Raw genomic sequence first — 20,357 nt, 5'->3', positions numbered from 1 at the left:
ATTTTAAAGAAAGCAGCTCAAAACATTTACTGGTCACCTTTTCTTGTTTTAATTAGAGGTAGGATGGTCCTACCCCTTAAAGGGGTGAGGACGCTAGCAATTCTCTTACACTTATTTGTGGTTTTGCTCGACAGTCACAATGCAGGACACTGCATAATTATTCAGGGAGTTGTTTACAATATTCTCCATTTAGTAATAGTGACGTGTTAACTATAGTAAATGTAGTTCGCACCTTAAGTTTAGAAAAGAAGGGGGCACTTGTATGATCACAACATATACTCGTCTAGATAGTACCGTGAGATTCAATTTTGGTTTGCAAGAATGTATCGGTAGGAGGTTCTTTTCAGTTAAACCGACCAAGTTAAATGATAGTAATGGAGTGAAGAGTGCTACTGCTAACCTGGTTGGTATATTTCGTAAGCCGGCAAAGGCATTTATTGTTCGTAGCAGCAATTTCTAATGGGCACGTTGCAGGGTCTGTCAAAAAAAGTGCTTCAGATGCTACTACCAAATCAGTGCAGAAAAAAATTAATGTGCAAAGCCCAAAGATGGAGAGAAGGAGGCGAACCAGCTAAGGGTAGTGGCAATATAAAAAAGACCCAAGCTTAGGGGAAAAAGAAGCAGGTGGCAAATAAGAATAAACTAAAAGAACTTTCTGGTACTACTGTTCCTTCTGGTGATGCTAAGATTAGTGGTTCTAAACAAGCGAAGAAGCCCAACCTGACCAAACTTGCTACCCCCACAGGTGATGCAAAGGCTAATGGTTCTAAACAAGCTTTTAACTTAGAGAAGGCTAGTGTGACCAAAATTGATGGCCAATCTGTTCAGGCTTTCGTAGTAAGTATGAGTGTTAACAGTGTATTTTTTGACGACACATTTCTTACTACTTGATCTGATATATATATATATATATATATATATATATATATATATATATATATACACACACACACACACACACACACAAATGCGGAAGAATATAAGTTCAAATCAAACTCAATAAGGAGAACTAAGTTCACTTAAAAATATAATGTTAAAACATCCCTCGGAAACTATGGCATGGTTCAGAAGAGTTTTACAAACAAACCAACAGAAAAAAAAACATCAGCAATAAGCATCCAGTTGAGTACCCAAAAAGAATCACTAAAGCAATTCAGATACGTGTTAAACAAGATTGCAGCCAAAACAGGTTATGTATAGATAATACCTTTAAAAAAATTCCAAACACCCTATTTAATGAAATTTTAAATCAAAACAGCATTATAAAACCTTTATAGAATGCTTAACAGATAACAAAAAAACGGAAGTAAAATCTTACTTGCTAATAAGAAATCACTTCCTTGGCAAAAGCAACGCACTCCACTCCAAGTTCGACTCTAAGAGAACACTGCTACGATTTTGAAATGCAAGATGAGTTAAAAGATGCAGACATTTAAATTTATATATAATTGAGATACTATGCTAGGGTTTCCAAAGCAAATCCCTATGAATCAAAGTGAAGGGGAATATTTACCTCTTTCACGCAGCAACCAATCTCCAATCCCAATTTGACAACTTACGATAATAAACTATTAGGGTTTAGGAGAATCCGGGAATTAGATTAGAAAGCGCGTGTTGTATATTTGTTGAGCGGGGAAATTCTTTCTCCATATCGATTTTATTACCTTCGGTATTAGATAGGGATTCACAGTTTTGGTTATTTGGGAAGTTTGCTTATTGAGTTACCAAAAAAATAATAATAAATAAGTTTGGTTATTAAGAATTGGGTATACTCATAGTTCGGAATTTCGGAATTTTCAGAATTCCGACAAATCCAAAATCCGAAATTCATTAAATTTCGACCCCTATCACATTCAAAATTTCGGAATTTCGGATATTTCGACTCTTTATTTGGAATTCCATTTTTTTGAAAAACCGAAATTCCAAGCGGAATTCCGAAGTTTCGTTCGGAATCACGAACTATGGGTATACTATTACTGACCCGAGACTTAACCCAATTATTCATATTCACAGTTCACTCGACCAGTCGGTTACAATGGTTTCGTTTTTAATTGTTCCCAAATGGTTAGACAATTAATTAAACACCGGTTAGTGCCAGAAGGAAAAAGTTAGACAATTTTTTACTTGACGTTTGTGAGAATGAACTCATAAATTAGACACCAAACTTAACACATTAATAAAAAACGTCAAAGATATTTATGACGGCTAGCGTATAACAGTCAACATTAACATCATGCGTCATAAAATGAACGGTAAGTATACAATAATTGTTAGTCACTAACTTGACACATTGATAAAAAAAAACGTCACATATATTTATGACGCATGACCTATAACCATCAACATTTGACATCATGCGTCATAAAATTAATGGTGAGTTAGAAATAATGACGGGTTATACGGAAGTCGTCAAGGTAGAAAAAAAATAGCCGTCATAAAAAGCCTTTTTTTTAGTAGTGATTACAAGAAATGAAGAAAATCATTTACCATAACTCAAAAAATAAACATAAACAAATATATTTATTACAAAAATGCGTAATAGTTTAAGAAAATCAACTCCATATAAAGACATACTCTTTCTTATTATACTGACATATAATTTACATTGAACTTTAGTCTTTTAAACTCATTCAAATCTTAAGCCTACATGGGTCTTTAATTTTTAACATTTAATCAAAAAAAAAACTTGACTAGACCGCCTAGACCTGCCTAATCAGTCCACCGATTTTTTAAACGACTTGGGCCTAGGCGAGTCGGTTGGGGACCGACTAGCGCCTAGAGACCGCCTAGGCGGCCGCATAGACCGATTTTTAGAACAATGGCCAAAAGTATTCACGCTCCTATAGAAAATGACAAAAATATAGCCACGAGGATTCAGAATAATTAATTACCATATTCCAGTTGACCAACTACCTTCCTCACTCCCCTCCCCCAGATTCACTGTAAGTGAGTTTCTTGGTAGCACACCACTTGGTGAAGTGATTGATTACTCTTCTGAGCTGTGTAATAGATCTCACCTAGTTTCGTGCCCAACTGTTCGTTTGAATAGGGCATAATAATCTATAGACCAAACAACATTTTCAAAACTCCAAATTGCAAAAACGAATTTTGATTGTTTGAGCATCCACTATATTGTTTGCGCATTTTTAAGTAGTTTTGATAGTCTTGCTAAAAGTGCATGATACTGTGTTCAGGCACTACAAGGTTTAACGAGCATAAAACTTACTCACATAGGAGAGCACGTCGTCCTAGACAACCTCTTATCTCTCGTCCTCCACCTTCTAAGATGGCTGACGAAGTCGTACAATCTAAAAAGCCTCTCTCCAACATCTACACACCGTTACACGATGGACTTCCATCTTGTATACGACTCACACCGCTCACGAGCGATTTTTGCATTCCACCGAACGTATTCAATCTCTTACCCATCTTCCACGAGTTTGAACACGCGCGAGTTACCGTATGAACATCTATGCCGGATACATGAATTATACAATACTTTCCACCATCCTGGCGTCACCGCTGATCAAGCGAAGCTACGAGTGTTTCCTTTCACTCTAGTTGGTAAAAGTCATACATGACTTCTCGCTCAGAAGCCCGATTCTTTCTATGCATGGGAAAATGTTGTGTTTCCTTTATGAAGAAGTACTTTTTAATTTTTCCTTTATTAGATTCACCACAATCTAACGGTGGTCGTCCCCTATGCGGATATCCCTGGGATAGCCGGGCTCCTAAATCAAATCCCAAAAATATTACCTTGTTTTTTTTCTTATATTGTAAGATGTCTAGTTGAGGTGGAGTTCTTATATTGTAAGATATTACCTATCAACGTTCGAACTTCGGACACACATTATTATATTGTAAGATGTCTAGTTCCCAAAGAAGCAGTAACCTTGTTCTTCATGTTGCTATGTTCCCATTTTTGGCTGCTGGTCACCAAATACCATTCCTACAACTCTCGAACAAGTTAGCACAGAGAGGTCACAGAGTTTCTTTTCTCTTGACCAACAAAACCAAGCTCAAATTTGAACCATATAACCTCTACCCAAATCTCATCACTTTGATTCCCCTTAGTGTTCCTCATATAGATGGAGTTCCACTAGGGACTGAGACTCTAGCTGACGTATCGCGTTCCATGGCTCCTTTGTTTCTTAAAGTGATAGACAAAATGTCAGACCAGGTCGAAGCTGTTTTACGCGACCTTAAGCCTAATATTGTCTTCTACGACTTGTTTCATTGGATTCCATCGTTAGCGCGCCCCGTTGGTGTTAAATCCATTTTCTATTCCATTCTCGATCTATTAGCACTTGCTTACCTTTTTCTTCCAGTACGGGAGCTTCAGCTCCCGAAAGGCAAAAATTTAGATGAGGCTCTTTTATTGCAACCACCACCTGGTTTTCCAGACTCTTCGATATACCTCCATCTTCATGAAGCTCGTTGTTCGTTGGAATATTACAAGGAATTCATAAGCGGCATGACGACTCTTGAGCTTCTAAGGAAGCGTGTGAAAGAGTCTGATGCTTGGTGTTTAAGGACTTGTCGAGAGATTGATGGAGCCTTCTCTGACTGCCTTGAGACCCATTATGAGAAACAAATTGTACTAGCCGGCCCAGTTATAGACTTTCCGCCGGCCTCTTCTACTTTGGAGGAGAGATGGACTAATTGGTTAGATGGTTTCAAGACTGGTTCTGTTGTGTATTGTGCATTCGGAAGTGAATGCGTCTTAGAGAAGGACAAGTTCCAGGAATTGTTGTTGGGTTTTGAGATGACAGGTTTGCCATTCTTGGTGGCTTTGAAACCTCCATTTGGAGCTGAAACTGTAGAGGAAACCCTGCCAGAAGGTTTTCAAGAGAGGGTGGAGGGAAGAGGGGTGGTTTATGGTGGTTGGGTGCAGCAACAACTGATTTTAAGACACCCTTCAGTTGGATGTTTTATTAGCCACTGTGGGTCTTCATCTATATGGGAGGCCTTGGCTAGCGAGTGTCAGCTTGTGCTATTACCACAAGGGTCAGAACTCTTTGTGTGCAAGAAGGATTAGTATATATTTGAAGGCTGGTGTAGAAATAGAGAGGAGGGAAGAGGATGGGTGGTTCAATAGGGAAAGTGTGTTCAAGGCAATTAAGATGGTGATGGATGAAGATAGCAAGGTCGGAACTGAAATAAGAACTAATAAAATCAAGTGGAAGGACTTCTTGTCGCAAGAAAGCTTGGATTCCTCTTGTATTGACAATTTGGTCCTGAAACTGCAAGATCTTGTCGATTAGGCCGGGGTGTTTATAAACTCATCTTTTGTTAGTAGCGCAGTGTGAGTGCTAGACGGAGCATTGGTATTGAATAATGTTCTAATAAAATGAAAACGTACGGTTCAATTATGTGCTTCCTAGAACTCTGTTTGCATGTACGCGTGAGATTTATCCAAAGGGGTGCATCAGCTCTTGATAGTAATGTATAACAAGTTTTTATATGGTGTAGATAAAGCTTTGAATAATGTATGTCTATGCTTATGATATTATGCATTTACTATAAGTTATTTTCATGTGTCATATAGCTTTTGGCGAGTTGATTTTGAGGAGATGAATGCAGGAAACTGCTGCCAATTGAATAACGATCTTACCTCAAATAATTTTTTTTTGAAGATGGATATATAATCTTTTCTAAACGGGTACGCGGTGATGTATTTCCTAGGGGATTGGGGAAGTAACAACAGTTCATGGTACATGAGTGTTTTCTTGTTTTTTTCGATAATCATCTTTTCTGTATATAAGTGGTTACATCTGATAATAGGCGATTTTGCAGAATGCTGCTGTACGTAGATGCTCACTCTTGAATCTTGATTAAAGAAAAAGAGATTGAAAATGTCTACTGCCACACTGCTATATAGTATATATATTAGTTACGCATCAATAGCAAACCAAATAAATGAGATTTGTGACCTCAACTTTTGAAGAAAGAAAAGAGAAATAAGTAAAATACATTTGATAATATGTAAGCCTCATCATCATGCAACAGGAGAAACTGTTCCGTTTGAGGTGAAAGCGCCGATCTATTAAAAATTTAAAATTTTATTTATTGAATAAATAAAGTCCTATTCCTCTACAGCTGAAAACTGTGGTTAACAAAAAAATAACAGCCATGGTCCACACACCGACCACCATCACCTACGCCCTAAAAAAACGTCACCACTCATGGCTCACTAGGCACAATTCACCATGGGCCATAGCCTCAACGGTTGAGCCCTTGGCTTGTCTCCACCCATTCCGATCTCCCACATATGTAACCTGTCCACATTCCATGTATACATATATATGCACATGAAGGTACACTCAGCAAATTTACTATATGACAAAAGATCTAGACCTCGATCTTTCAAGTTTCAACTAAAGTGCTACTGGTTACCAAAAAAACCACTGAAGTGCTACTGTTGACTTTTTCTTTTTCACTTAAGAAATGTATATGATTTTTTTTATTATTATTATTTTTTTGCACTTCAGTACACTGTACAATTAATTTTTTTTTTAGCACTTTGAGATTATAACTTAATTCTAGTGGGTCAATGCTAATGTGGCTACCGAAATACATAACATGTCCAGTTATTTTATTAAACTAGCTATTTGGCTATGGCCGGACTTGCTACATAGATAGCTAATGACTGAAAAACCTAAAGTCCACTTGAATAAATAATATATGTATATTGATAGCTAATAATTTATTAGGCTTACTTTGTTTGAAGGGTTTATATTTTTCTAATTTTTTTTAAAGGGATTGTTAACCAAGCTCTCAAACCTTGGTCTAGTAAATGTAATGCATACAACTTTTTTGGCTGATGCATCAGCAGTAGCGAAAGACAAATCGATATCAATTTCAAATCTAGATGAGAGTTCTACCTTAGCTTTCTTAGCTGTTTGACGAAGCATTTGGACAACTAACTTGCCGATTGTAGCATCAATCCCATGAATGCATTTGATCTCACTCACCAAATACTCCACTACGACATTGTCAAAGTCCTCCCCACTCAAGAAAGGATCATGCTTTCCTACAATATTGAGATAATTACCATCAGAACTTTGTAGTATGGAGACATCAAAGTTCCTACTACCAAGATCATAGATTGCTATTAGACCCTCCTTGTTAATCAACCCATAAGATATTGCAGAAGCAATAGGCTCATTAATAAGTATCAGTAGATCTAGCCCTACCATTAACCCAGCATTCATTATTTCCTTATATTGAACATCAGTAGTCTCTCATGGAAAAACAATGATGGCATTAGATACTGACTTTCCGTAGTACTTCTCCGTAGTCTATTTTATGCCTTTCAGAATCATGGCTGCAGTATTTGTTGGATAATAATGTTTTCCATAGGCAACACACACATCTCCATTAGGAGCCTTGACTATCTTATAGGAAACCATTTCCATTTCTTTCGATCTGGACCAGTGGGTCATCATATTTTCTGCCTAAAAGACGTTGAATCCTAGTAATCGTGTTTGTTGGATCGATCCCGCCAAACTCTTTGCCTGCGGTCCAATAATAAATTAAGTTCCCCTCACAGTTAAAGGCAGCCACTATGGAAAAGTTGGCAATAAACTTAGTGCTTTCTCCTTCCATAATGACTACACGTGTATTGCTAGTTCCAAAATTGATACCGAAATGATCATTGGCCCCTATTGTAGTCTCTGGTTTCATATTTGCTCTATATGACACATATCCGCCAAACGGGTTCTATGAGCTGAATGTTCCTTGTCAATGTGGTAGTGAGACATTTCTGAGATGGGCGCCTCAAGGATTTTGAAAGAATCCCCGAAGTCATCATGACCAATCTGTCCAAGAGAGATTAAAGCATTGTGTTATTTTCTTGTGGCTGTCGAGTAATTTTACATTTTGCACTGCAAGAACTATATACTATTATTGGTGAAATGCTACATATGCACACCAAATAGAATGGGATACACTATAGGAATTAGTTCTTTCGATAATCCTACCCGTTATATGAACTCCACTTATACAAACTCCAAAAAAACTCCACCATAAAAAACAATGAATTAGAATGTGATTTTTGGTGGAGATGTTCTTCTCATAATATAGATCATCCTTAGAAAAAATCAGCACATTTGAAGATGTCTAGAAGTATCAAAATTTATTTACAATGTTATAAATTATCTAACGGTTCAGATTTTTCAAATTTTAAAACAACTTTTAATAAGGTTAAACATTTTCGTTTGGGCTGATTTTTTATAGGAAAATTCTCCATGAGAAGAAGACTATCTTCACAAAAAATCAGCCCTAAATTCATCTTATAAATCTAATTTTGGTGGTGGAGTTCATTTGGAGTTTATATAAGGTGGAGTTCATATAACGGGCTCGTTCAATAATACCAAATAATTTGTCATCTTATTTGCATTTGGCGTGCTATAAAGTAAATCCTTCAATCAAATATACCTGATAAACTTAAAGCTAAGCTACTGGAAAAATGTTATCACCAACAGTATGGCTTTGATTATCTTGACACTTTCAGCCCAGTAGCCAAGTCTGCCACAATCAGACTCATTCTCTCAATTGCCTTAAATAATGATTGATCAATCAAACAATTGGATGTAAGTAATACTTTTCTTCATGACTCTTTAAAATAGCAAGTTTATATGATTCAACCCCCAGGTTTTGTTGATCCTCAAAAACCTTCCTATGTCTGTAAACTACAAAAATTCTTGTATGGCTTAAAACAGGCTCCTCGAGCCTGGTACCAAGAACTTTTCCCTGCATTACTGGAACTTGGATTCATTGCTTCTCAAGCTGACACCTCATTGTTCACAAGGAAGGATTCCAAGAGTACTACTTATGTCCTCATCTATGTAGTTGACATATTAATAACTGGCAGCTCTTCTTTAGTAATCTCTTAAATATATAATTCAACAGTTAAGTTTGAAATTCCCAATGAAAGATCTAGGACAGCTACATTACTTCTTGGGCTTGGAAGTAAATAGAACCTCTCAAGCAATGTTTCTTACTCAGTCAAAGTATATCCTTGACTTGTTGAAGAAAGCAAACATGGAGGGAGCTAAACCATACTCTACACTAGTCTCTGCAGGCCAAAATTAAAGCTCAATATATAATTCTGATGGCGATCCATTACAAAATGTAACTGAATATAGGTCATTAATTGGTCGGTGCTTTTTGTTGGGGAATAATGATACCAATCGATCCCCACTGCACAGATAACTTACACTTTAACCAACTACAATCTCCAGACAAAAAAATATAAACTTTTACTACAACCAACCTAGCATGCCCAACTCTCTAAACAACTATTACAAATAAATAATAATGCAAAGAAAAGTAAAACATACCACAACACAAGATGTAATATGGTTCGACCAATGATGCCTACTTCTATAAGAGCTAATTCTTTTATAAGTGTGGGAAGAAATATTACAATCACTCCTCTCAAGTCTCTCCACCTTACTAGATCACTCCTCTATCTTTATAGGCTTTTCTCTCTGCAAATATTATCTCTTAATTTTGATAGCTCTCAAAATTGGGTTTCAATTCGTGACTTATTGACTTTTTGTGTTGTCTCTCTCTCTTTTTCCAAAACCTTGTTTTTGGTTTTTATCCCAAAAAACTGATTTGCGGTTACTTTAGATAGAAACTGTAAAAATAGACATGAGCGCGGGTGCGTTCTCGGCCAGGCCAATTCGAGCGCGCACGCGCCCTCTTCGAAAATCTCAGGAAAATCCAGTACCGATGTTTCTGAAAAAGTGAGAAAAAAAGTTATATTCTCTCTCTAAGGCTCCCTTGGGCAAGACTATTTCCGAGCTTTCGCTCGCTCAAACTTCTTCACGCAAACACCTCCGAATTCTCTACTTCTTCTTCATGTAAGGGAGAACTCCAACACTCTCCAGTATCTCTGTTGGACAAGACCTGACATCACTTTTTGTGTAAATAAAGTTTGGCAATTTCTTCACAATCCAAGAACTGTTCATCTTGCTGCAGTGAAGAGAATCATAAGATATTTGAAAAGGACTATTGATCATGGTCTCAAATTTACAAAAGGATCTCCTGCTATCGATCACTGCATTATGTGATGCAGACTGGGTAGGCTGGTCTACTAATGGCTTTATCATTTTCTCTGGTGCAAAACCTATCAGTTGGAGTGCTAAAAAGCAAAATACTGTTTCAAGATCTTTTAGTGAGTCAGAGTAGAGAGCCTTAGCTGACACTGCTGCTGAGTTGTATTGACTTTGTAAAATCTTGCAGGATCTTGGTATTCAATTATATACTGCACCTATTCTATGGTGTGATAATATTGGGGCAGTTGCTTTGGCTTCCAATCCTGTGTTCCATGCGCACACAAAACACGTTGAAGTTGACTACCATTACACAAGGGAATTGGTAACTAGTGGCACTCTTCAACTCAAGTACATCTGCACTCAAGACCAAGTGGCAGATGTCTTCACCAACGGTCTTTCCAGTACAAGGTTTAATTTCCTAAAGTCCAAGCTTTCTGTTGGCTACTCAACCAAAAGCTTGAGGGGGTGGAATAGAGTATTAACTCTGTTGGTTTACATATTAAGGTGGCCAGGGTAGTTATGACTGTCAAACTAATAGACAGCTGTCGAAGTATCCTATAAATAATGAGACAGAAGAAACTAATGAAAAATTTTCTATTTCCTCATTTATTGTTTTCATTCTATTAAAGTTTAGAGGTATATATGAAAAGGGTAAAACAATTATTAGCAATTAATACAAAAAATCCAACGAATGTCTAAAATTAGCACATAACAAACTTTAATATTTGGCCCCCCACCTTTAATATTGTCTCTCTCTCTCTCGTCTGAGATCATCAAATTAAAGGGATGGGCATAGGGCTAGTTAGCTCCGTTTTGAGTAAATCAAGTTCCTTATCTACAGCAGATTATGCTAGTGTGGTTTCTATCAACTTATTCGTCACGCTTCTCTGTGCTTGTATTGTCATTGGTCATTTATTGGAGGAGAATCGCTGGATGAATGAGTCTATTACTGCAATTGCTATTGTAAGTTTTATTGTTAATAGTTTTTTTTTGTGAAATAGTTTATTTATGTGTTGATTTGTGGCAGGGTTTGTGTACTGGGACAGTTATTTTACTTACCACTGGAGGAAAGAGTTCGCGTCTTTTAGTTTTCAGTGAAGATCTTTTCTTTATATATATGCTTCCACCGATTATCTTTAATGCCGGGTATCACGATTCCTCCTTTTCTTTATTGTTTTTATGTCTTTCATTGTATTTATGACCAAAGAGTTTGTTCCATTTCCTTGTTCTAGATTCCAAGTGAAAAAGAAGCAGTTTTTTCGCAACTTTGTGACGATTATGGTGTTTGGCGCTGTTGGTACATTGATATCTTTTATCATCATAACATTAGGTATGTGCTTGCTTTTATTCTGCACCTGTCAAAAATGAAATTAAAGATAATAACAAATTGAAATAGAAAGGAAGAAGATGTTGAGACAAAGGAAGACGTCATCATAATTTGCCTACAACATAGTTGTCACATTCTCATTCAGATGTGTGATTTTCACATGTCCATTTTGCCAACAATGCTCCAATACCACATTAGCAACCCTGGTCATGACATCTGCCAACTGTTAATATATTGACATGTATGTTGTCATTAGAAACAGGTTTTCTTGTGGGAAATGCAATTAAATTTGATTTTCTTTCTCTCGTATTATTGAAATGGATTGTCCACGATTTGTTGTGTTACTAGTTATTGTCACAACACGCTGGTTTGCAGCTTAGGCCGTAAGTTGATAACTTAACATTTCACCGTGCTTCACAGCTGGCGCAACTCGTAGATAATTATGCAAGTGATATTTTGAAGGAGTATATAAATGCTTCAGTAGACCAATATCTCCTTCAATATAACTTTATTCTTTCTGGGAATAGAGATGAACTGACTTCAGTAGTGTTGCACAATATAATCAATTTCCGGGTAAAATTTTTATTAGAGATAAACTTCCTAGCATCAAGGCACTGGGTTTGGACCGATCTTTTCTATTCCTAGTTTCAATTGAGGGAGCCTGCTTGGAAACATTGGAAGTATCTTTTCTTACTTCTCAGTTGTGTATATATTTTTCTTTATAGGTTATTTTGTTGTCACTGAGGACCAGTTGCTCTGAAATCCTAAACTTGTAGATGGTGTTGTGTATTTCAAAGGGATCATAGTTCACAAGCGGTAGGCACATACCTAAGCACCTAACCACAGACAAGGGCGTGGCCACACATTTAAATATGCACGTGGTCAACTAGATTGCTGGCCACAAACATGGCGATGACAGACCCAACTACACAAGGGGGAGGGTCACATTTTTGGCTGTTATTTTCTTATATATATTGAAGTGATACAAAGCCGAAAATAATTAAGGCTGTATCCTCTTTTTCTCTCTTTTCTCTCCAAACCTTCTTCCCCATTAACTATAATAAAATTTTACTCATATAGTACACTTTGTTTCCAATTATTAGTAAATTTGGCTCTGCTGGTTAAGAAAAAAAAGAAAGTGAGATGAACCTATTTTTTGTTTTATTTCCTCAAAACTCAAATATCACAATCAGTATCTATGGTGAATGGGTCTTTATTACATCATGTGTTTGTATTACTTGTTCATCAGAAGCTTCAAAAATTTGGGAACTTTGTTTCTGTATAAATTCTTGACTCCCTCCGATCCTTAATACAGGTGCCTCACAGTTGCTACAGAAGATGGGTATAGGTCACCTGGGTATAGGAGATTGCCTCGGTACTCTCACCCTCTTCCCATTTCTTCAGTATTTTGTAATTTTATTCATTGGAATAGTTCGCCTTTTTGGCTTAATTAGTTCATTTTTTCGGCTTAATTAGTTCATTTCCAATTGCAGCTATTGGAGCTATTTTTTCGGCAACAGATTCAGTTTGCACCTTGCAGGTGAGGAAAAGCTATACATTATTGTGCCACTGTTTGATTACAAAGACAACATATGCAGTGGTATTTTAATTCACGGCGGAATCAATTTGAAAAAGACCTAAAGTTATAGATCTATTAGTGGGTGATGTTGCTCCAATACGCAACCAAAGGGTTACTGTGGTACCATAAAATAACGGTTCTAGCTAGGTTCCATTACTAACAATGTTTATTTCCACTGTGGGTAATGTTTTTGAGTTAAAAGTGCTACACACTCACACTTAACTGCGCTAACTGCTGGTATAGGTTCTTGATCAGGATGAGACACCTTTTCTTTACAGCGTGGTCTTTGGCGAAGGCGTTGTTAATGATGCCACATCAGTAGTGCTTTTCAATGCGATCCAGAATTTCGATCTGGCAAACATCAACTACAACACCGTTTTAAAGCTTATTCTGAACTTTTTCTATTTATTTACTGTGAGCACACTGCTGGGAGTATTTGTAAGTCCCTCTCTCTCTCTCTCACACACACACACACACAAACTTTTATCTCTTTCTTCCTGGAGGCTGGCCTACTTAGTGTGCACACAAACACACACATTCTCTAATATTTATCTCTTTCTTCCCTGTAGGCTGGCCTACTTAGTGCATACATTATCAAAACGTTATATTTTGGCAGGTGAGTTGATGATCTCCTATCACTTTCTCTATGTTTGTTTCGGTGTAATACTCTCATATCACTATATAACAAACTACGGTGGAATTATTAGTTGTTACTTGCATTCTCTAAGATAAGCTAGTAAACTTGAACTTATTGTTTAGAACAAAACAGAGGATATACCTTTGATACAAAAGATTGTTTACCAGCCTTAATTTGGCAGATGTGGCGCGTCTGCAGGGGTGTAGAATACGTTTTCGATAATCACTTAGGCGTAAAGCAAGGTGTTTCACGAACCAAAGCCTTCAATATCACATCAAAGCATTAGCATAAGCCTCACAATTCATGAGTGTGTACATTTGTTTGATTACTCCTTTAATGCCTGAGCGGATAAGTAAATGCAAAACTTATATAGACAACAATAACTGTGCAACTCCATTTTCTAAAAATCAATATCTTCATCTTTTAAAATTTTACTTCATATTAAACGCATTTTATTTCTCAACTTTTCATGTTCAGCCTTTTTAACAAGCATGGCTTTTAGATCCTAGATTATTCCCTTCCGAAGTTTGGTTCTTTTTCCGGTGCTATATAGCAAAAGAATAAAACGAATTGAGGAGTATTATCAAGTCATGAAGAGAGGTCATTATTAACCTTCTATTGGTGTAAACCAAGCTGGGATCTGATACAAAGGATTAAGAGGTTAGTTTAGGCATTGTGAATGCTTAAATCTAGTGGATAAGGACATAGAAGTTGAGATTGATGAACAATCACCAAGGTGAAGTAGGGAATGGGAAAGACTGGAGAAGAGGGTAGGGAGGACCGGAGGAGAGAACGTTTAAAAAGCAAAAGAATGAATGGGAAGCTTGATCTGAGTCCTTAGGCCACAAAGTTAACTCTTCATTTATTACCATTGATTGGTAAGGATTTCCAAAAGCCCCTTTAGAGTTTTGTTGTCTGCATTAAGCCATTCTTCTTTTGTGTCTATAGGGGAGGGGGGATATATATTCGTTATTGTTGTATACCCCAACAACACATTGTTAATACCTTGCAGTATGACCCTCCTCCACTTCAGGTCTTCCTGTCCGCACGTGAACTCTACACGGGCGGATCTAGGTGGGAGCCAGGAGGGCATGCCAACTCCACTTGGGTGGATCTCTATTTGGGCCAGGAGGGCCAAGTCCGCCTTGTAAATTGTGTTTGTCTCCATAGCAAAGCCAAGCATCACGAAATCACCTAGTGCTTCCAAATTTGCTATCCTGAAAATTTCTTTTTCAAGTGGTCAACCACATCTTGCCTCTTTTACACATTGATGCAGATACACAACAACTTTATGCGATGATAACTCCATTTATCTCATCGAACATTGAAAATTATTATATTATTTGAGGTGAGAAATGCAATTTCTCCTGTGTTTATATTATTTGTTTATTACTAAAATTTCTGAAAACATTTTCATTGATCGGGTTATCTTTTCTAAAAAAGTAATAGTCATATATTTGGTTTACTGTCCTTTTTCTATTAAAATGGTTGTTCCGTTAAGTTATATAGATAACTTGGCATGGTGCCCCCCCTGGAAGAATCTCCTGGCTCTGCCACTTACTCCACATGCTAGTCATTTTTTTTTTGCTCCACATGCTAGTCTTTTCCTCCTCTACATGGTTAATCCCCAGTCATCCATGTGGAAGATCACAATTATGGCCTGAATAAGGATGCCAACTGAACTCAAGGGTCTGAAGCATGCATGGTCTTTACCAGTTATGCCTGGAGTAAAGTGGTGAGCTGTAGTTGATATCAATGTCATCACACTTGCATTCATTATTTCACAATCCCTTGAGTCAAGTGAGCAACAGCTGGTCTGTCAGTCATTCCCTCCTAAAATGTTATGAATATGTCTGTCCACATGAAGCTTAGCATTTTTTTCCGTCTGGATAGCAGTAATTTGTACGCTAAGCTCATCTTTCAGTTGATCTAATACGCTAGCTCATTTGTCTTTCAAAGTAATGGTACTTGATAATATGTATTAACTAGATCCATTGCTAAATACTTACTTTCTTGTAAATATTTATATAATAACCTCTTTATAATAGAGGCTGATGCTTACAACCCATGCAACTCTAATCTTAGAGTGTTTCCATGAATCGGTCGTATCGCTTTATTCTCCACACAGTACAGACTGTTTTAAAACCCATTCTGTTGGCACTGTTAATTGCTTGCTTTACATTTGGTGTTAGTTCTTTGGTAGACCGTCCTGAGAATACTATGTCCGAGCTCACTGAATGTCAAATTTAATGTCCTGAAAATGATTTTTTGGAAAAGGGTGTTATTTTAATAGAGCATGTTAGGTTAGGTCCTACAGAACTTCTGATGATTATATTATCATTATACTGTAGGCACTCCACTGATCGTGAGGTTGCAGTTATGATACTTATGGCTTACCTTTCCTATATGCTGGCCGAGGTAATGATTCTATTCTAATTGGAACAGTGCCTGAATCTGCCTCGTAAATAATTTTTCATTAACTTAATTTAGAACGCTTTAGATATTGGTGACAGTTAGATACATTAATTCCATTTTTGTCATTAAAAGGAGAAAAAAGAAAGAATAAAATATGGAAAAGAGAGAAAAGAGAATACGACCTTAATTGGTTTCGTCTTTCTCCCACACATTCAAAATTCAGTCAAGAGCAATGCCCTGAACCCCCAATAGACCGTCTGCAAGAAGCAGTGACTTTTGGGTGGGTATCCGGCCTTTGGATGCCCTCGAGGATGTTCCGTAAATAAAAGAACTCTAACAATGGTTTTTTTTCTGCAGTTATTTGATTTAAGCGCTATTCTGACGGTGTTCTTTTGTGGGATTGTCATGTCACATTACACCTGGCATAATGTGACAGAGAGTTCCAGAGTCACTACCAAGTAGGTTGAATATATACATACACTTTGATTCAAACTTAAATTAGTATGAAAATCTCTTAATAAATTTAATTTTCATTTGCAGGCACGTATTTGCGACTATGTCATTTATATCTGAGATATTTATCTTCCTTTATGTCGGTATGGATGCACTGGATATTGAGAAATGGAATGCTGTCAAGTCGACGTAATGTTTAATATCTATATGTATATATTGGCTCATTACGTCAGACGATTTGTTTTTCCTAAATTTTTGGTGATTCATCCCTCATTTTGCAGTCCTGGAAAGTCAGTTGGGGTGAGCTCAATATTGTTAGGCCTGGTTCTAGTCGGGCGAGCAGCCTTTGTTTTCCCCTTGTCCTTTTTATCCAACTTCTTTAAGAAAACTGCAAACGAAAAAATCAACTTGAAACAGCAAGTAAGTGATATGGATGTTGTGATTTTAGGTTTTCCATCCTCCTAAGCCAAATTAAAGTTCTTAATGACAAACAAGTTTGGTCCTGCAGGTTACTATATGGTGGGCTGGTCTCATGCGAGGTGCAGTATCTGTAGCGCTTGCTTATAAGCGGGTAAAGTTCGAACACTCTTTTTACAGGAGTGTGGTCAATTCTTTTTTTTTTCGATAATTAGTGTGGCCAAATCTTAGCAACCTAAAGCGTCAAACAAGTACAATGCGCCCACACGGCCACCCTGCCGCATGTAAATGAGAAGTGTGGCAAAAGCTTTAAGGTTCAATAATAAGGGCGTTATTGACAACTAGGAAAGCGTGTGTCTGAGTATTTAATTTTGGCGGTCATGTGAAAAATAACTCTGTTGTTTCGTACAGAAGCAGCATCTTACCCTAAGCAATAAAATTATAGAATAATAGTTGAATAGCTACTAATTCATGCCTTCCATTATATAGGTTAGACGTTTTTATTCCATCTTATTATATAAAATATTTATGCTATCTTACTATATATAATTTCTTAAAAAGATTGACAGTTAATTTCTTGATGTTATGATTTGTAAATCTTTAATCCCGAACGAAGTGAGTTTTTGGGTGAGGGACGCTTAAACTCACTTTCCATCTGTCCGATTTTTTTTTGTCTTTGTGTTCCAAAAAAAATAAAAATATCAAGCTCAAAACACCCTCCTCCATCCTTCTTCCTCAAGAGTCAAGACCTCAACACTTCTTCCGACTCCGTGCCTTTCAGGTAACCCCTCATCTTCTTCTTCCTTTCTACTTCGTTTGGCCCACCGGATACCGGTATACTAGTACGTGTGTGTGTGTGTGTGCGCGCACTTCTAAGGCGCTTCCAATGTTGAGGACTTTTAAATTAGGCACTTTGTCGCACTCGGTACCACTCTAGCTTTCGTTTGCGCTTTGGGTATTGGGTGCTTAGGGTCAAAATACATGTTCCATATGAATAGTGGTCATTATTTTCATCATCTCAGGAATAAATGAAATTTGGCAAGTGTGGCGATGGAGAAGAAAATGAAATGGACAATATTATTGGATTTTGAAAAGGGAAAGCTTTAAGTTAATGCATCTCCTATATTATGCTTTACTGATCTTATGGCCCTATCTTGTATACCTTAATAAAAAGGTCTGGGTAGAACTTCAAGAAAGATATTTTTTGGTGCTCCTTCATTTTCTCCCTCCATTTGTGCAGATTTTTTCCACTTTGGGTTTTGATTTAAATTGGTCTTTTCAGCTTCAGGGCCTAAGTTTCATGGAGAGTGCACGCCTATTTTGTTATGAGAACATGAATTCATCTAGTTTCTTTTACCGGATTTGACAATTCAAACAATGTAGTGGGAATATCTGTCCGCTTTTGCTCAGCTTATTTTAGATTCTTAAATACTGTATTGTCAATGGAGATACTTGTGATAGATTGTTACTCTATTATGTCTTCCTTGGGTTAATGTACGCCATTTCTCTCTTGCAGTTTACGCTGTCTGGCCATACACAACAGCAGAAGAATGCGATGATGATCACCAGCACCATCACCGTTGTTCTTTTCAGCACAGTGGTAAGATACCGCTAGTCAATTGTACTGATCATTTCCAGTTTCCCACAAACAGTAGCATGCTATTTTCATCTAACATTTATTGATTACATTAATTTCCTTGCTGTTCTATGTTTCAATATCCATTAGAGTATTTGACCACTATCTAATATTATCTTGAAAGACAATATTGATCAACTCCATACCCATAAGTTCCTTCCAAAAAAAAAAAAAAAAACAGACATGGGGAAGTATTCTCAATACAATTTAGTCTGGAAATTAGAAAGTTTTCTTGGTGCCAAATGAAATAAAACCATGTCTGAGTTCAATTTAGAATTGAAATAGTTAGGATCAGAGTGCATATTGCACTTTTGCATACTACATGCAAGCCAAATAAAGAATTGTTATGATTCTGATCTGGAGTAATCTTTCGTCATGTTCTCAAGTCGTATATTTGTCTGTGCGAAATTCTTCCCCATTGTACTTGAGTTGATGATAAAGCTCAGTAGTATTGCCTTTTTTGTACTCAGGTGTTTGGGTTGTTGACAAAGCCCATTGTGAGGCTCATGCTGCCCTCGCAGCACTTAGGTAGAATGTTGTCGTCAGAGTCAACTCCTAAGTCCTTGCAGACCCCACTTCTAGGAAATGGACTGGACTCAGAAGCTGACTTGGGAAGCCCAGATGTTCCTCGACCGACAAGCCTTCGCATGCTTCTGACCAATTCAACTCACACTGTCCATCATTACTGGCGCAAGTTCGATGATGCATTCATGCGACCAGTATTTGGTGGACGAGGTTTTGTACCTTTTGTTCCTGGCTCACCAACTGAAAGGAGTGGCCATCAATGGCATTGAAACAGAATATTTGTATATGTACTTAAAAAAGGATTGGCCACGATTTTGAGGGGATAGTTTTGAGCTTACTGAGATTTGTTAGCTTCTAGTGTGAATAGTAGAGCAAAAATTTGTGTAGCTACTTCCTGCTTAGGATTGTCGTGAAATTGAATACGTTCCTGTACATGAATATCTGGGACATCGGGTTAGTCCAGTCGACCTCAAACATTGTATGTAAAGAAACAGCTCTTATGTATTGGGAGAAAAAAAAGGGGTGGGGGTGGGGTGGTGGTGGTGGGGTGCACTGTATTTATTTTTGTTTTATCACATTGTTTCAATTGTTGTTATTATTGAAGAACTAGAGCTTGATAATAGTTGTGTCATATCATTTCATGCAAGTGTGCTACCATATTTATGTGTATTCTTCATTGATTAAAATTAGCATGTGTGTACTGTGTGCTCGGTGTATGTCTTTCAGTCTTTTAACTGTCCATTTTCGTAAGTCCAGGGTGGTATATAATATGTAGTCCGATGACCACTCAAAAGACATGCAAACTGGCTTTAAGTTTCTTTCAAGCATGGGGTGCCTGAGGACCTGTCTAAATACAAGAAAGACATTTTCCATTCAGCAGACCCCGTTGCAAGAAAGCAACCATCGATGCTGCAAACCAGTTTAAGATTGATGCTTCTGCTTCAAACTGGCAAAATACCCGCAAAAAAGCTTCACAAGTGGTGGGTGGCCATGCCATTCTTCCTCTTGTAACTCGTTACATGCAAAACTTATGCCAGCTTAGTATCTACTAAACGAACAACAAAATATTTAATAGGCACCTAGCTCACCAACACGAATCTCACCAATTCGAATCTCCGGTTAAGCAGAGGATGCAAGTCATCTAAGGCTCCAAGCAACTTCATCCTAAAACCGATCAGAATATGTATTAGATATTTAGATCTCTCATTTTCATCTGCATGAGGATATTCATGTCAATATTGTTATTCAAAATTCTTTTGAGATTTCTCATGAGACCAAGAGTTTGCAGCAAATTATCCAGT

At 37.2% G+C, this 20,357-nt stretch overlaps 2 protein-coding genes and 1 pseudogene across 2 annotated transcripts; 2 read left to right on the top strand and 1 right to left on the bottom strand.

Annotated features, from left to right (window-relative positions):
* The first annotated feature begins 3,750 nt into the window (after positions 1 to 3,750).
* Positions 3,751 to 5,534, top strand: LOC147517544 (cyanidin 3-O-galactoside 2''-O-xylosyltransferase FGGT1-like). Its single transcript, XM_086589703.1, has one exon. The coding sequence runs from the start codon at positions 3,866 to 3,868 to the stop codon at positions 5,036 to 5,038; it is 1,173 nt and encodes a 390-aa protein (XP_086445829.1). The 5' UTR covers positions 3,751 to 3,865; the 3' UTR covers positions 5,039 to 5,534.
* A 1,209-nt stretch (positions 5,535 to 6,743) lies between these two features.
* Positions 6,744 to 7,214, bottom strand: LOC147517543 (heat shock 70 kDa protein, mitochondrial pseudogene; annotated as a pseudogene).
* A 3,498-nt stretch (positions 7,215 to 10,712) lies between these two features.
* On the top strand, positions 10,713 to 19,797 carry LOC147517542 (sodium/hydrogen exchanger 1-like). Its single transcript, XM_086589702.1, has 14 exons — positions 10,713 to 11,030; positions 11,095 to 11,213; positions 11,300 to 11,397; positions 12,710 to 12,769; positions 12,888 to 12,934; positions 13,217 to 13,411; positions 13,543 to 13,589; positions 15,962 to 16,028; positions 16,383 to 16,483; positions 16,566 to 16,667; positions 16,760 to 16,898; positions 16,987 to 17,049; positions 18,412 to 18,495; positions 19,002 to 19,797. The coding sequence occupies exons 1-14, from the start codon at positions 10,854 to 10,856 to the stop codon at positions 19,323 to 19,325; spliced, it is 1,623 nt and encodes a 540-aa protein (XP_086445828.1). The 5' UTR covers positions 10,713 to 10,853; the 3' UTR covers positions 19,326 to 19,797.
* Positions 19,798 to 20,357: the final 560 nt, after the last annotated feature.

This window comes from Coptis chinensis, chromosome 2 (assembly GCF_015680905.1).
Source record: "Coptis chinensis isolate HL-2020 chromosome 2, ASM1568090v1, whole genome shotgun sequence".
NCBI classification, from domain to species: Eukaryota; Viridiplantae; Streptophyta; class Magnoliopsida; order Ranunculales; family Ranunculaceae; genus Coptis; species Coptis chinensis.
The sequence above is the reverse complement of the archived record's forward strand: the minus strand, read 5'-3'. Positions and strand labels throughout refer to the sequence as shown.